General features: G+C 37.2%; 1 protein-coding gene across 5 annotated transcripts in view; it reads right to left on the bottom strand.

The window, feature by feature from the left end:
• Window positions 1–17,834, bottom strand: part of LOC101039884 (vitamin K-dependent protein S-like) — a 752,700-nt gene that overhangs the window by 91,738 nt on the left and 643,128 nt on the right. For all 5 annotated transcript variants that reach the window (XM_074405626.1, XM_074405629.1, XM_074405627.1 and 2 more), the window contains 2 exons: window positions 13,468–13,602; window positions 9,464–9,586 (listed from right to left, as the gene is read on the bottom strand). In XM_074405626.1, coding sequence (XP_074261727.1) covers window positions 13,512–13,602 — 91 coding nt within the window. In that variant the 3' untranslated portion in view covers window positions 9,464–9,586; window positions 13,468–13,511. The remainder of the gene's footprint in view (window positions 1–9,463; window positions 9,587–13,467; window positions 13,603–17,834) is intronic.

Genomic DNA, 17,834 nt, shown 5'->3' with positions numbered 1-17,834 from the left:
TATTTGATTAGAAATTGAAGTTTTGATAGTTTTTAATTGAATTACACAACAAAAAGTAAGAGTGACTAGAAAGCTTTTGTGAGTTTTCTGGAACTTTATCCAGAACCAGAGAAGCATGCATCAACAGAGATGCTGAACAGAGCAGAGATACAATGACATGCTGTACAATATGACTGAGTTCATTCATCCCTCAAACATACTTAGATCCTTCTTATTACTTCCAAATCAAAAACAAAGCCTAAATCTGTTAATGTGTCATCCAGGGCTTTTCATCATTTGACATTATTCTATGCCTTTTATCTTCATTTCCCATCACATACAAACCACTCCATTTATATCTTATATATGTATTTTTTTCATACCATTAGATCTTTGTTCATGCTAGTACCTCTACCTGGGATGAACTCTATACCAGCCCACTCTTCCTTTAGGGTTTGGTTAATATCCCACCTCTTGAAGAAAGCGTTAGGAATTCTCTCTAGTAGGGTTAACCACAGTCTGCTATCAAACATCTATTATCTCAATATCTTTTAAAATATAATTAAAATAAGTGATTTATATACTTTCTCATTCATTAAATTGGGCATGAATTCCTTGAGGGCAAGATATTGTCTTACCTTTTTTAGTATTTCACATAGCAGTGGTTCCCAACCTTTTTGGCACCAGGAACCAGTTTTTTGGAAGATAATTCTTCCATGGTCTGGGGCGGGCTGGGGAAGATGGTTTTGGGATAATCCAAGCACGTTACATTTATTGTGCACTTTATTTCTATTGTTATTACATTGTAATATATAACAAAATAATTACACAAGTCACCATAATGTAGAATTAGTGGGAGCCATGAGCTTGTTTCCTGCAACTAGATGGTCCCATCTGGGAGTGATGGGAGACAGTGACAGATCATTAGGCATTAGATTCTCATAAAGAGCATGCAACCTGGATCCCTCACATGCACAGTTTTGCAATAGGATTCACATTCCTATGAGAATCTAATGCCGCTATTGATCTACCAGGAGGCGGCGCTCAGGCAGTAATACGAGCAACGGGGAGTAACTGTAAATAAAGATGAAGCTCCACTCCCTTGCCCGCCACTCACCTCTTGCTGTGTAGGCCTGTTCTAACAGGCCACAGACCAGTACCAGTCTGTGGCCCAGGGGTTGAGGAACCCCCATATGCCACCAAACAGATAATAGGTATACAAAAATCTCAAAAGATAATAACAAAATTAAAACTTAATGGGTACTATGACCTGAGGCCTTTCTCACCTTCAATGTACTCTAAAAACTTCTCAGGAATACTGACACCATATGGACCTTTTTAGGATGTTTGCTTGCAAAAGACACAATGATATTTATACACAGTGTCATTAAAAAAAAATTAGAGAGGAAAGAGTTCTATATGTCAGACTGGTCCTTACATTTGAATATTAAGAAATTATAGTACTAGAATGAATAGATACCAAACAAGTAAATATAAATCATAAGTAGATAAAATTTAATCATAAGTAGAATAAAAATTGCAGAACACAGTGGACTAATAGTCCAACTAATAACACACAAAAAGTCTGTGTCTATATCCATATGAGAGATACATGTTTTGGAGGGTCATTTTGGATGACGCACTTTGTAGAAATAAGAATTTATTTTGCGCTTTGCCAGATATTCAATTCAGGACTCTGGAAGCAAGCAGGAAGAGTAATCACAGATTACTGTAGGCAGCTAGCCAGCTATATTTACTCCAACACACAGAGACTTTTAAACACAGTCAAGATTAAGCAGTCCTCTAAAAACGAAAAAAAGACAGACAATTCCGCATCTGCAGAATGTAGAGAAAACTGGTTAGGTCATTATGTTAGATGAAGAACTGGATATATAATCAACGTTTGTTTCTTTTTTCTTGAGACAGAGTCTCACCTTGTCATCCAGGCTGGAGTGCAGTGCTATGATCTCAGCGCACTGCAACCTCTGCCTTCTAGGTTCAAGCAATTCTCATCCCTTAGTTGCCAGAGTAGCTGGGATTACAGGTGCCTGCCACCATGCTCACCTAATTTTTGATATTTTTAGTAGAAACAGAGTTTCACCATGTTGGCTACGCTAGTCTCAAATTCCTGACCTCAGGTAATTCAACCCCCTCAGTCCCCAAAGAATTGGAATTACAGGCATGAGCCACCATGCCTTGTCCTATAATCAACTTCTGATGTACAACATCTGTCATTAGGCTTGGTCCAGTTGGATAAGTAGGGATGCTGACTGATATAAAGGTTCCACTGGGAAATGCCATTACTGCTGTGGTGTACCAGGCAACTTAGGCTGTAGAAATAGGTTGAATATGCTATACTGCTATATAAGGACCAAAAAAAAAAAAAAAAAAAAGATAAACACTATCCCTCCACCATTAAATTGAGTGTAGACTATTATGGCATGTGACATTTCAACAATGTTTTTGGCTATGTCACCAACGACTTTGGCATTCTGCAAAAATGAGGCCAAAAATAAAACGTTAATGAAATTTCTTGACTATTTAGGTTTCTCCATGGAATCTTAAATTCCTTTATTGTCTCTCAATTTTATAAGCAGGCAGCTACAAAATTAATATTAGCAAGTACTGTCTCATCTGATAGATATGTAATATTGGTATGTACTTTACTGATTATCTAGTCCTCAATTACTAATTACATTACTTCAGACAAATAACTTAATTCTTCCTAGATACGGGAAATAGGGGTGATAATAGTACCAATTTCAGATGGTTGTTGAGGTTTAAGTGAGTGTACAGGTGGTAAAGACAAAGTACAATGTGTAATACAGAGCAGGTACTCAATTAATACGAGCTTTGAGTAACAGGTCACTATATAGCACGTATATATTTACTACATAACGTTATTCCCTATATGTTGAATTATATATTATATACATTATTATTATATAGTTGAACTCTTTCCTTTTATATAGAGACACTAAAAGGCAGAAACAGTTATTTGCTTTTCTTTTTCTTTTTTTCTTTTTCTTTTTTTTTTTTTTTTTTTTTGAGACGGAGTCTTACTCTGCCACCCAGGCTGGAGTGCAATGGTGTAATCTCAGCTCACTTCAATCTCCACCTCCTGTGTTTAAGTGATTCTCCTGCCTCGGCCTTCCAAATAGCTAGGATTACAGGCATGTGCCACTATACCTGGCTAATATTTGTATTTGTAGTAGAGATGGGTTTCACCATGTTGGCCAGCCTGGTTTTGAACTCCTGACCTCAAGTAATCTACCCACCTCAGCCTCCCAAAAGGCTGGGATTACAGGTATGAGCCACTGTGCCCAGACGACATTTATTCACTTTTCTAAGGTAACTCTGTTGCATTTAAAAGAAACGATTGCATGCGTTGAACATGAATATAGAAGGAAATAAATCTGGACTCTTGAGATGAAGCTTAGGAATCATCATTGTCTGATGTTAATCTTCTAATCCGTTGAAAAGGCTTCTTGTGAAAAGTGTTTTCAGAAATGGAGTAGAGACCAGTGAAGCTACGGTACTATGCTTTCTTGATTTCCTCTTGCTATCTTTAAAGACTGAGTAATTCAATCCAGTTTAACAAATATTGACCATTGGGTATTTTTTAGTATCATGAACACTGTGTTTTCCGTCTTTTTTTTTTTTTAAACTCTGAATTATTTCAATGTAATTTTAAGTTGTCAAGAATGTTCTTTAATCTAGCAAATCTTTGTTGAGTACCCTTTCTATATTGAAAAGTGGAGGGAGGTGGGTACGAAAATTAATGATAGTCTTAAAATAGTCTTAAAAATTAATGATAAATAGTCTTAGCAGGCGACTAATTATAATACAATATGCTTGGTGCTGCTATGGAAGGAAAGGCTCTAGTATTTTGTTAGTTTATATATACTGGAAAATAAAAATGCTTGAGGAATTTTAAGGGGTAATAAAAATAGAGGAAGAAAACATGTGTTACAGGAAAGAGCAATGAACAATGACACCATGTTTTCAATGTACATGATGCTTGAAAGAATGACTAAAATATGTGAGGTGTATGTGAGCATGGTCAAAAGCCAACTAGAGACAGGTGTTTAGTGCTATAGACTTCATTATAAACAGTATCCATAGTTCAATGAAGTTTATAAAGTAATGACAAGATTAACTTTGTTTTTAATGATCTATTTGAGACACTGGAAAGTGATCAAGCAGAAAAAAAGAACAACTCTTGCCCCCCACCCCCACCACCTTTAGCAGATATGTGCTAAAAATGACGGCTAATTTGAATACTAATTTTTGAAAATAGAGATAGGAAAACAAATCTTCTAAAGACCAAATCCACCACTACTCAACTTAATGGTTTTCTATCAGCTGCACCATGACTCCCTTCCATTCCTTTGGATGATGGGGAGATGAACACATTGATAATGAAATACCCATCAGTCCTCAACCACATCCCTATTTTAAAGCTGAATTTGCAAAATAGCTTTTTGAAAGGACTGTCACTGCTGCACTGTCGACTCTGTCGCACTTCTCTGTGGGAGCTGACATTTTGCTAGTACTTCATCAGGCTGGACCGCCTGCTGAGAGCCAGATTGGTAAGGGAAATGCATCTCTCTGTGGGAGAGGATAGGAGATGTATTATTTAAATACAATTTATTTTATAGCAACTTTGAAAATCAGATTTAGATTTACAATTGTTTCAGAGAATAAGTGTCTTGTTGTACCTTAGCAATTTGTATTTGGTAATATTTAAGACTTTAATTGCTTTTCTAATTTTTAAAATTTGGTTGCTGTTTTACCTTCTTTACACATACTTTTACTTCTACCTTAGATAACTGATAACTATCTTTTCTTCTTCCTCCTCCTCCTCTTCCCCTCCTCCTCTTCCCCTTCTTCTTCTCCTTCTTCCTCTTCTTCTTCTTCCTCTTCCTCCTCTTCTCTCTCTCTCTCTTTAATGACACACAAAAGTATGTCATTAAAGACACCTCATTCGTGCTGGGTGTGAGGTAGAGGAAGTTTGAAAACCAGCTTAGAGGTTGTTAAAGGATTCTCTAGATTGAGTCAATATCCCAGCTATATGAATTCTAGAGGAGAAGACTAGGGAGACTGTGTTTACACATAAAGAAACTCATACCTTCTTTTGTCTGTTTTTTGAATCATGAATCCATTTAGCCAAATAGTTGATTTTTGTCTTAAAAATAAAATAGGCTATCTAAATACCAAATTTTTGTTAGTTGGAACTATTTGTTGGTTAGTTCAACCAGAAAGGTCAAACAGGTTATCCATTTAGAAACAGCAAAATAAAACTGCTACCAGAAAAGTCATAAAAGTTAAGGAATGGTTTGGTGTGTTCAGAATACAATAATACTTGCCAGCCAATGGTATGCTGGAGCCATAACTACCTGCTCCGGAAAGCCGACTGTTACATTTTCAGGAATTTTGCAAGCCATTTGAAATCACATTGATTGCTTGAAATCATCATGGTAGGAGTATCATACCCTGGCAATCAGCAAACACTAAAACTCAGTGCTTTTATCTTTCATAGAGCCTGATAAACATTTGTCAGCTTAGCACTGCAGAAGGCTTACACCTGTTTTCATTACGGTTTTTATGAAGTTTGATCAAATGATATTTGACACATGGCTGTATTTGGAATTAGTACCTTTTCTTTATTCTCTCTCTAATTTTTTTTTCTCCTTTAGTACTGAAGGGGCCTGTTTTGTAAGTGCTCCTGAAGAATAGGGCAAGATTCAGAGAAGTAATAACTAAATGACTAAGGAATAGAAAATGAGGTTTCTGAAGAAAGGAAAATAAATGTTCAGAGGAAATGTTACTATGCTCTTTTAGATGTTCCTTTTTAAGAGTTTTGGTAGTGCTGATGAGCTATGGTTAATATTCACAATAGAAGAAAAAGGAGAAAACTGTCTTAAATTAAAATAGCAGTAAGTTCAATAAGACTGAAGGAAAAAATGGCTTCATTATTATGGGAACAGTTTAAACCAACAGAGAGTACTTTAAGAATAGATAACTATTTTTCTTGGATATTTGGTCAACTATTGGTCTAAAGATGATGCCATTTCCTTCTCTAATTGCTAAGGAAAAAGTGGTAAACTAGTAAATATGAAAAAGACAGCAATGTATAAAGGAGAAAAATATTCACCCATAGTCCCACCATCTAGAGATGGCCACTGTTTAAAAACTGCTGTCCTTTCTTCTACAATTTCCCATATACATACATAGGTACGTGTTCTTACAAATTTGAATCATTTTCTATACACAGCTTTTAATGTCAATTCAACGTCAATTTTTTTGACATTACATATTCTTCTAAAACATGAACCTTAATGGCCTCAGAAGAGTCCAGTGGTATTAGATAATTTGCTCAATCATTCTCCTTCTAGTGGGTATTGGTTGTTTCTACTTTATGCTTTTGTTTTTATAAATAATGCCGGGATAAAGAAAAGGCTGGGAGCACTTTTCTGATTATTTGCTAAAACGTCGGACATATAAGACTTAACTGCCATTCACAGAGATGATACATTCTTATCAAGGGTGTGAGAGTGCCTGCGAATCCGCCCCCACAGCCATGCCACACTATACAGATGCTGTTTAGGAAGCAAAAACAAAAAAACAGCAACAAAAAACAAATCTACCACAATCCAGAGGATTTTTTAATACAGTGAAATAAAATATTTAAAAATATTTTCCCCAAGTATTTGTATTTATAACTTCCAAACAACAGGATTTATAAAAAAGCCAAAATATTTAACAACAGCTTTTTGGTCTCTCCTGCCTCTAAAATATATTACTTACATACCCTATAAGTATTTTTACAGTTCATTATGCAGAGTAACTAGGTTTTAAAATTCTGTGAGCACCATAACAGAATATTTAGAGAAATGTTGCACGCTTTTCTTCAAATACAAGCCACTTTTAAAATGCCACACACATTCTTTGTGAAGTATGCATGAAGCATTTTAAATGAATTCTATCATTTGGTTTCATTCATTTTCCTAAATATCTTATTATGGTGATTATATAATTTGTGTTTGTGTCTCTGTGTGTAAAATCAAATAATAGCATGTAATACAAAAATTGGACTGGACTAGAAGCCAGGGAATATTTTTGTGTATTGAATTCAACACATGTATCATTATCAAGTTGCTAATAAAATGCAAAAAGTATTACTCATCACTAAAAATTCTCTCAGGGCTATCATAAAATGTTCTTCTGGGATTCGAAATCATAGAAGGAAAGAAGTGTAACGTAACTATTAAAATTAATATTTTAAAGAATGAGGAGTTTGTCTTTTTCTTCACTTGTTTTTAAATGGTCTATTTATATCACTTGACAATTGGAACAGTATAAACTTTATCACTATCTGCTTAATAATTATTCCATTAAAATTGAGTTAGACAAGAGAAAATGTCACTTCACTGTGGAAATAGCAAGTAACTACCTTTTGAATATGTAAATTTTTACCTTTAAGCAGTTTTTTTTTTTTTTTGAAGCAAACAAGTAGGTTAGGGACAGCCAACTGCTTCTCCAGTAAACTATTCCGCTGTTTGAAATGCTTGTCAAAAGTGCCAGAATGACAGTTCTAAAATAAACTATCTTGCTATATACAGAAAGTCATCAAAGATCTAGTCCTATAACTTTAGCTTGAGGGTTCTCCTTAGGGGCAGCAGCATTTCCCAAAGTGATCATACGATTAGCTCACTGCTAACTACTATCTGCTTACATTTTATATATGATGCTTCTGGTTTATATATTTGTTGGTTAATGGAAAGAACTAAGCACTGAAAGTTAATTCAAATCACTGTTTTCACTTCATAAAATGATAATCACAAATGTTTGCTAATCTCTATTAGACAAATTTGAAATAGTAATGTAAAAAAACAGCATCATTACTATCCAGCCCATAGCTTTCCTCACGTTCTCAAATCACTGTGTTTCATTGTCAATGGAGTAGAGAAGGTGAAAAGGCAGGGTTACCACCGCTTACAAAGAATCACAACCAGAAAAGGGCACCACAGGATAGTTGTTCTACCAGCTCCTTGAAACTAGTTCCATGTAGCTAATCACTTTTTATCAGCCCCTAATCTGCTCCCATCTGACAAGAATGATAATTCTAGTCTAGTGGGTTCTTTTTTTAAAAATTTATTTATTTTACTTTAGGTGCATACTATATGTGGCATTTCTCCCCATGTTCTCCCTCCCCACCCTCCCTCCCCGCCCCACCCCCACTGTCTCTCCCCTACCCCGGCAACTGTCCCCAGCATGTGATGCTCTTCTCCCTGAGTCCACGTGTTCTCGTTGTTCAACACCTACCTCAGCCCAAAATCTTCTCAAACTGATAAGCAACTTCAGCAAAGTCTTAGCAAAATCAATGTGCAAAAATCACAAGCATTCCTATAAACCAATAACAGACTTAAAGAGAGCCAAATCAAAAATGAACTGCCATTCACAATTGCTACAAAGAGAATAAAAGAAATATCTAGGAATACAACTAACAAAGGATGTGAAGGACCTCTTCAAGGAGAACTACAAACCACTGCTCAAGGAAATAAGAGAGGACACAAACAGATGAAAAAACATTCAATGTTCATGGTTAGGAAGAATCAATATCATAAAAACGGCCATACTGCCCAAAGTAATCTATAGATTCAATGCTATCCCCATCAAGCTACCAATGACCTTCTTCACAGAACTGGAAAAAATCACTTTAAACTTCATATGGAATCACAAAAGACCCCGCATAGCCAAGACAATCCTAAGCAAAAAGAACAAAGCTGGAGGCATCACACTGCCAAACTTCAAACTCTACTACAAGGCTACAGTAATCTAGTTGGTTCTTTTAATCTAGTTGGTGCCTTTCAGTATAAATCTGAATAGCATACTATGGTAGAGTGCTTCCAAAAACAGCTGCAACCGTATCTCCCAACTTGCAGTGCTTTGCAATAAGCTTCTGTTACTCTTCTCTTCAGTAGGTAGAATCTATTTCTCCTTCCACTGATTTGCTTTAACCAATAGAATGTGGTGAAAGTGACAGTGTGTGGCTTCTGAGGCAAGGCTTTTCCACCTCACAAAGTTTTTGCTCACGTACTTTCGGAATGCTCCTTCTTTATTGTCTGAAAACTGTCATGCTGTGGGGACGTCCAAGCTAGCCTTGTGGAAATGTTTTATAGAGGAAAGGCCAAGTTCCCTGCTTGAGCAGCCCAGCCACACTCAATCTGTTCTCAAATATCTACCAGCTGAAGCAGTCACATGAGGGAACCCAGGGTATACCAGCAGTATGTAGAATTAAGAGAAATGGTAAATCATTGTTTTAAGCCACAAAGTATTGGAGTAGTTTGTTACACAACACTAAATAGTGGGAACATATATCCTAACATAGCAATATTTTCTATAGCAGGAAAAAAAAGTATTTACAAAGCTAACAACTTTATCAACTTTGTTGGTTATTTAGTCTAGCTTCATGACTTACATATGGTACTTGATTTTCCTGTGTAAGCAGGAGTGCAGTCACAACTTCCAGTTTTTCTGTTGCGCTGACCTCCATTTTCACAGGGCACATAGGAGAGCCAGCACTCTGGTCCCCAGAGGCCATCTGGGCAGACATAAAATAAAAAGAGAGAGAAAGAAAGAAACAGACTTGTAAGAAGTCTCAAAATGGTCTGAGATTTCTACTCTTGCCTAACCAAATTGGAAAAGTGTGTGTGTGCGTGTGTGTGTGTGTGTGCGTGTGTGTGTGTGTATGACTGAGCTGCAAAGAAAGAAACATCCTGGTAGCCTCCAAGGATTTATAACACTTCCGAAAATATTCCCCAAAGAAATCAACATGATGCTATATCTTGTCACTTTGAAAACACAGATACAGAGGTTGGCTTTTTGCTGAAAATGTGGTTTTTCAGAGAGGAACAATGGAAGCAATTTTGATATATATCCTTAGTGGCAGTTGCACAGAACAAAACCTGAAAATGAGATGTAATTTGTAAAGGAAGCTCAGGAGGCATGGCACTCAGGAAGTTGCCCCCAAATGGTTGCCTAAATCCTGTTCTCCCAGACTTTTGCTTCTTTTGTGAGCTAAAATAATCACATCAGAGTGTTGTGAATTAGGGACTTTATAAGAGTACACAATGCATAATGTGGGCGAAGAGACATAGGGATCTGCTTTGTTGACTGTTCTTTGAACTAGCAAAGGACAAGTGACGGTACAGGGACCACTGTGGGCTTGGTGAGAGGTTTCAGTGTGTGTTCTACCATAGAAACCACTGGAATTAGAAACCTGGTGGAAAGCATTTTTTAATCCAAGGAAAAGGATGGAACTTTCTTAAAAATTAACAGTTACTGAAAGTTACATCAAAGCAAGCTGGGCTGTGAAGTATCTTCTTGTCCTGACAGTGCCTCAGAATAACAGAATTATAATATTTTCGATCTGTTGATCACTAACTTTGTTAAACACTTTATGTAAATTAGCTCATATTTCCAAAAAAGAACCCTATGGCATAAGCAAATTTACTTCCATTTTATATAAGAAACAGAGGCTCCTAGAAGTTAAGAGACTTACTCTACATCACAAAACTTGAACCCAGATCTTCTGGCCTCTGAAACTGGTGCTCTCTGCCACTACATTCAAATTTACTCTGCAATACTAGGTACTCAGCACCTTTCTGGCCAATTAATCTGCCCTTAGAGATTCACCAGAGTTCAAAATTCAAAGTTCATCTGATGTGGAACTCTTCTAAAACCATCTGTCTTTCTCACCATGATCTAAGGGTTGTATAGTGTCAAGGGGCCTGCTGGACCACACAGTCCTCTACATTCTGAAGTCTGCTTGCAGTAGACATGCAAAATACTCCAGGCTACAAACTAATCAAAACAAGGCAAAGACACTGGCTACTTTAATTTTGTTGTTGTTGTGGTTGTTGTTTTGCTATTTCACAGGTTAGTTGTAGAAACCAGCTCTTTTGTTCTTAGAAGTCGTTGCTGGTAAGCTAAATAAGGTCTGGTGCTGATTGCGGAGAATATTGTTCATTAGTGCCATTGAAACAATTTCCAGTCTTTAATTAACTATTCAACTGCAATCTAGACACAGGTTTGGAGTTAAGATTTTTAAAGATATGTCTGTCTCTAGGAGCACTTGGGCTACTTTACTCTCTTAAAAAGGAGAAAGAAAAACAACAGGCCTGATTTTCATCATGCACAACTCTTGGAGAGCTCTTTTTGTCTTGATTTTAACTGCCAATCACAGCAAGCCCATTCACCTGCTCCAGTCTGATTCATAATTTCATTTTGTGGCTAGACAAAAATATCAGAATTGGACAAAGTTATCTGATTGAAAAATAATGTTTTCCAGAGATTGTGGTTACCTCTTTATTTTGCTGATTTACATATACTTTCAACTCATTTTCCTTCACAGTGGGAATCTCAGAAGCATTTTCCAACAAAGCATATTCAGCAGCTGCTTTAAGAAAATGTTACCAGAATAAATTAAGTTTACCCAGGTTTGTGTATATGGCATCGTCTCCTCCTACATTGACTTCCAGGACATGACTTTTCCAGGGGGAAAATGAATAAGGGGCTGACTCTGGGCTTAAAAATCAGTTGAAGCAGGAAGATGTTTAGAAATTGGCATGAGACCCACTCTCATACCACATTAAACTTGTTAGTGTAATGTTAGGCTTCTGTTTCCCCAACTTCCTTTCCCCATTGCCTAGAAAGTCACAATCCAGCTACCTAAGTAGCGTCTGTCTGTGAAATCTAGATGGGCATCACTGCTCACCCTCTCCAGTACTAAACCACTAGACAGCCTGGATCAGAGAACTCCTCTTTCCATTCAGCTTCAGGGAAGCTCTGCAGACCCTCTGAAGGCAGCATTGCAAGGAGAAAATGAGGATACGTGAGTGAGTGTCAAAGACCATTTCCAATCCTAGTACCTGCCTCTGTAAGTGGCCCCAGTGAGATGATGGTTTCTTTTCAAACCTATGATCTCCTTCTGATTTTAAACAAGGTTGCCCTTTGGATCAATGTTAAGGCAAAAGTATCACATCTTACCATTAGTTGTGATAATATTACTATTATTTGCTCAGTATTGCTTTAAGAGAAAAAATGCTGTGGTATTTTCCTCTGAAATATAGTAGTAAGTGCTTAATGCAAAATACATGATAATACAAGAAAAATATATAAAGAATAAAAAATGCACATTTATCTATTGATTTAAGAAAATATATATTCAGCAACATCTGTATGTCAGGACTGTTTTAGGAGTTTGGGGATACTTGGCTGAACAAAATTTTTAGATACCCTTCACTCATGGGGTTCTGATTATAACAGGAAAAGACAAGCAAGAAATATTTGACATAATCATAATTAGAGTATGTACTATATTAGAAAATAATAAGCACTATAGAAAAAGAAAAAAGTTGGGAAACTCACAAATTACATGTTTGTTGTTGTTGTTTGTTTAAGACAGAGTCTCTCCCTTTCACCCAGGCTAGAGTGCAATGGCATGATCTCGGCTCACTGCAACCTCTGCCTCCCAGGTTGAAGAGATTCCCCTGCCTCAGCCTCCCAAGTAGCTGGAATTACAGGCATCTGCTACCATGCCCAGCTAATTTTTTGTATCTTTAGTAGAAACGGGGTTTCACTATGTTGGCCAGGCTGGTCTCAAACTCCAGACCTTGTGATCCACCCACTTTGGCCTCCCAAAGCACTGGGATTACAGGCATGAGTCACCAAGCCCAGCCCAAGCTGCAGTTTTAAGTAAGGTAGTACTGAAAAGATTCAGTAAAAAAGTTACTTGAGACTTTTTGAAATATGAAAGAGTTATACAGGTCCCTAGGAAAGAGCATTTCATGAGTGCATAAGTCAGAGATAGTCAACACTGGCATCTTGAAATACCTTTTTCCAAACTGTATATGGACTTACACACACACACACACAAACACACCCCTATATGTGTTACTTGTAATTATAATCACACTATTCATAAACTTATATATTTAAGATTTATTTTAAAAAGTAATACCTACAAATTTGAAAAACAAAAACAAACATAACCATATTTAAAATTTTCAAAGTTTTTCTATGGTTAAATATTAACATCTTTGAATAACATTTGTTTGAATGACCCATCCTTAAAGAAAATGATTCTTTAATTCTGGAAGTTAGCAGTGCCTTGGGTTGATTAGTTCAGCTCAAAGAAGTAGTTGCCTAGCTTTAATCTTTCTCGATATAATTCTCTGCAATGTGATCTTTCTTCCCTTGCTCAAGCTAACAAGGGGACAGGAAGCAGCAGAGGCTAAGAAGATTGCATTAAATAACTTTATTGCCCTATGTCTCAGTTTCCTCACCTGCAAATAGAGGATTAATAGAGCTTACCCATCTTCTGAGGGCACTGGTGGATTAACTAATTAATAATCATATGATACTGAACAAAGGCTGAGGATTATTATTAGAGAAGAAAGAAAATCTATCATCAGAGCTTACCTTTCTGGCATCTGTTGCCTTGGTAACCAGATTTGCAGATGCAACTACCATTTTTGGCACTGCATTCCAGGGTGTTCTCCTCCACACACTGACATTCTGAAGAGCAGCCAGCTCCGCAGGTACCCTTGGGACAGTCTGCAAGCAAATTGAGACAAACCGGTCACCTGAAAACCACGCTTTGTTTATTTTAAATTGTTAGTGCACAGGCATGTAGTTCTGTGGGGCCTGATTATGGGGAAAACAAGAAGATCATCCTGACTGCCAAAAAAATAAGGAAACAAATGTCTTTTAAATCAGGCAATTCATTTGTTTTTTGGCAAATGGATGTGAGCAGTGAAGCCTGAACTACTTAAAAGGCTTTGGTGCTTCCGGGAGAGAAATTGCTTCTCAATGTGCTCCATTGGTGCTTATAGTTAATATTCTCCAAAGAATGCTGAGGTCTGCCAGGCCCCATATTTGTCCTGCTGCAGCATGGAGATGACGGACAAGCATTTATGAGAAGGCTGGCCATGGTTTTCATTCCCTTCCATTATATGGTAATCGGAAATAATTTCACATCGTGAAGGTAACACAAAGCTTTCATGGTGACGGCAGCGTTATTTTGGCCACATCTTTAGCAAATGGTGCCTGCCTTCCTTTCATTATTTTCTCTATGGCATTGAGCATTAGGGATGGAAGTTAGCACAGAAATTTTAATATGAAAAAGTCGCACTTTGCATTCAGGACAACATACCCAGTTTTCTCTTTGATGAGTGTTAACAGTAATTCAGTTCCCTTTTCAAAATGTCCCTCTGACATTTTTTTTTTTCTCCCACATTACAGATGTCCAAGTGACATATCAAGTAAAAAAATCCTTCAAGTGGCCTCCAGGCTTAAGGTGATAGTATTGTGTGCCCACATAGGCTTTGCTGTAGGAAGCTGCTTAGTGAGAACAATTGACTTTCCAGTGGATGGAAAAAGACATTAGTAGAGATCATTCAAAGTGGTGGTTATGATGCCATCACGGACGGTCATGCTAGTCCCAATTGTCAGGGATAGCCCAGAGTTACCTCTAAAGTTATCAGCATCCTTTTCAGGTTTCCCAATGTAGATAATAAATTATATGATCCTCTATTACCTTTTCTATGGCTTCCAAGTTTTGAATCCTTTCCTAAACCCACCAGGTCCCAGGGTATCTCAGGCTACTGCCTGCCTTCATGTAGGCCTCTTTTTGCTCATTACTAAGTCCTCACTCTGAATTGGCCTTCATGCCCTATTCCTTCTGGTTAAGCACATAGAATAACAGTTCAGAAGACACAGAGTCACAAATAAATGCTTCAATATGACCATCTGTATATAAAGAACAAATCGCTATAGGAATATATCTGGAAATAAGGAAAAGTGAAAGAAGTGACCTCTACATTGCCCATGCAGGATTTGTAATGAATTGAAATGTATACACCAAAAATTTATATGTTGAAGTTCTAACCCTCTAGCACTTCAGAATGTAAATTTATTTGAAACTGAATTATTGCAGACATAAGTAGTTAAGATGAGGTCATACTGGAATACGATGGCCTCTAATTCAACATGACTGCTGTCCTTATAAATAGGGGATATTTGTATGCAGAGACGTGTACCACACAAAGATTAAAGTTATATTGCCACAAGTCAAAGAACTACCAGAAACTAGGAGACAGGCCTGCAAAAGATTTGTTCCTAGCACCTTCAGGGGGTTGTGGACACCTTGATCTTGGACTTCTAGCTTACAGAACCACAAGAGAATACATTTCTGTTGTTTAAGCCATTCAGTCTGTGGTACTTTGTTATGGTGGGTCTAAAAAATGAATATAGAGTTGCAAATTCAAGTTCCTCAAGACCAAGAAAGTAACATAAATAAATAAATCTTCAAGTCCAAGCAATAAGGGAGTCACAAATAATAAGAATGTATCTGTTTTCTCTAAAGATAGCTATATTCAGAATGCTAACCACCACCGCCACCAACAACAAAGCTATTTGCTGATTTTTTTCCTGTGCCTCAACTCCTCACAGCATGCAAATGAATAAGCATCTGCTATGCCAGTATTATTAAACCCTAAAAACTTCAGCTTGATATTTCTGAGAAGTTAGCGCTTTAAATTTTTGGCCAGATCAATAATGACACAATTTTTTTTTTTTTGCCATAACATCTGATACAACCTTTTAAGATATTCTAAGTTTAATACTAAAAGTGGGATGTGTCTTGTTATGCTACAGCACAGTAATACAAATATTATCTTTGTTTCTCGGTCAGTCTCCTTCTTTTGGCATATTCTAGGAGGTATATAATATTCCAGAACATACAATCTGCACCTCTATTGCTCACAGTTTCTCACACCTTTCCCCTTCTCTTCTATCTTGCTTGTCTAAGCCTAATGTTTCCTCATGTTCCAGGTTCAGTGTTCTATGCCTTCACTGGCTGTCTTACTGGTATCTTTATAATTTATCTTTTCTCTGGACATGACTTTTATAAAATAGATGAGAATCGTGGACATTCACTAAAAATAAAACATAAGACCCTAAGGTGTCTGTTATTAAGAGATGGTATAGTATAAAGTAGTCCTATGGCTAGAAAGTTTTTGTCCTCCCAAAATTTGTATATTAAAATCCTAACTCCTAGGGCTATGGTGTTAGCAGTGATTAAGTGATTAAGTCATAAGGGTGGGGCTTTCGTGAGCAAAATTAGTGCCCTTAAAAGAGACCCCAGAGAACTGCCTTGCCCCTTCCACCATGCATGAGAACACGGTGAAAAGATGCCATTTAAGAACCAACAAGTAGGCCCTCCTTAGATACCAAATCTGGTGTCTTGACCTTAGAGTTCCCACTCTTCAGAACTGTAAGAAACAAATATTTGTTAATTATGTACAACTTGGCTTATGATATTCTGTTGTAACAGCCCAAATGACTAAAACACTGATGTTCAATCAGGAAAGATTTTCAGAGGTGTTAGTCTGTCAATAAAAAGAGGAGAGGATATGAAATAGGTAGAAGAGCAGGGTGAAGATTGTTGCAAGCTCACAGATATTTGCACATAGCGTCAAGGTGGGATGGAGAACATTCAGAGTTATTTCACTGGGATAAATTTTAAAAGTTACTGGTGGGTTCGAGAATTTGTTAGTGATTGTGTTTTCTTGCATCCTTTGAAAAATATGATTAATAGTCTGCATAATTAGAAATCTTAGAGAATGAGACTGCTTCACCTTGGAACAGAGAAATAAAAGAAACCTGTTCTGGCCGGAGGTATTGAACTTTGGTAAAGTAACAAATGCCCGTTTAAACAGACTAGTAACAATCCACTCCAATTAATTAAGGTAAACATTAACCAAATGTAAACAAAATTAGAAACATTTTTCTTTCATTCACCAAAATGTAGATTCTATAAAGAGGCTAAAGGCTAGAACATATTTGTCACATATGTGTGTGTGTGTGTGTGTGTGTGTGTGTGTGTATAAAACTGTAACAAACATTTTTTACTTTCGTTTTTGTCTGATAGTAGCCTCTGTACTTTTCTGTGCTTTTGTGCTTTACACACAGAGCAAATTAAGTGCCTGCAAGTTACTCAGATGATAAAACCTCCCATAGCGCCCTGGCTCACACATATGGGGGCCATACATCCTGTGGCAATGGCCATTGTTGGCACAGTTACATTTCCTTTCACAGTTCTTCCCAAAGAACCCTTTTGGGCATGCTGAAGGGTGAGAGGACAAACGAAGAAAATAATATTAACCCACATCTCAACTTGCTAGAGTTATTGTTACAGGAAGTCAGGAGATTGAGAAAGGTGAAATGTTTGCAATCTAGTTGAACTGAGACTACAGAGGTCTTTTAAAAACCACAAAGATGCTTCTGTATCCTCTGCTTAAAATCCTACGATAACTGGTTATTGCTGTCAGGTCAAAAACACCTAACTTAGTAAGACTGGAGCCCCTACCCTTGCTGACCTCCTGCTGCACTGCCATCTCCCTGTCTGCCTGTGCTCCCCTCCGCTGGCCTCTGCAGGTTTCACAGTGCATCCCATGCCTTCCCACCGCCCCTCAATCAGGAATGCTCTTCCCTCACACTTCCCCTCTTTAATCTCTCCACATTTTGCAGGCTTTTGCTTAAATATCCCTTCTCCCTAAGTCTCTCTCCCAGGCTCATACAGTCTGCATTGTCTTCATGGTCTCACCTTCAATCAGGTGTTAGTATTTAACTTGTAATACCTACCAGTATTTGTAATATACAGTCGCTTTGAACAAAATCGCAAGTTCCACATGGAAGCATCAGAATATTTTTTATTTCTTTTTTGTTACCATAATGTCTGGTGCCATTCCTTGCAACTACTTAATGTATATTTTAAATAAATAAAT

Source organism: Saimiri boliviensis, chromosome 9 (genome assembly GCF_048565385.1).
Source record: "Saimiri boliviensis isolate mSaiBol1 chromosome 9, mSaiBol1.pri, whole genome shotgun sequence".
Lineage (NCBI taxonomy): Eukaryota > Metazoa > Chordata > Mammalia > Primates > Cebidae > Saimiri > Saimiri boliviensis.
This window is presented reverse-complemented; position numbering and strand designations above follow the sequence as displayed.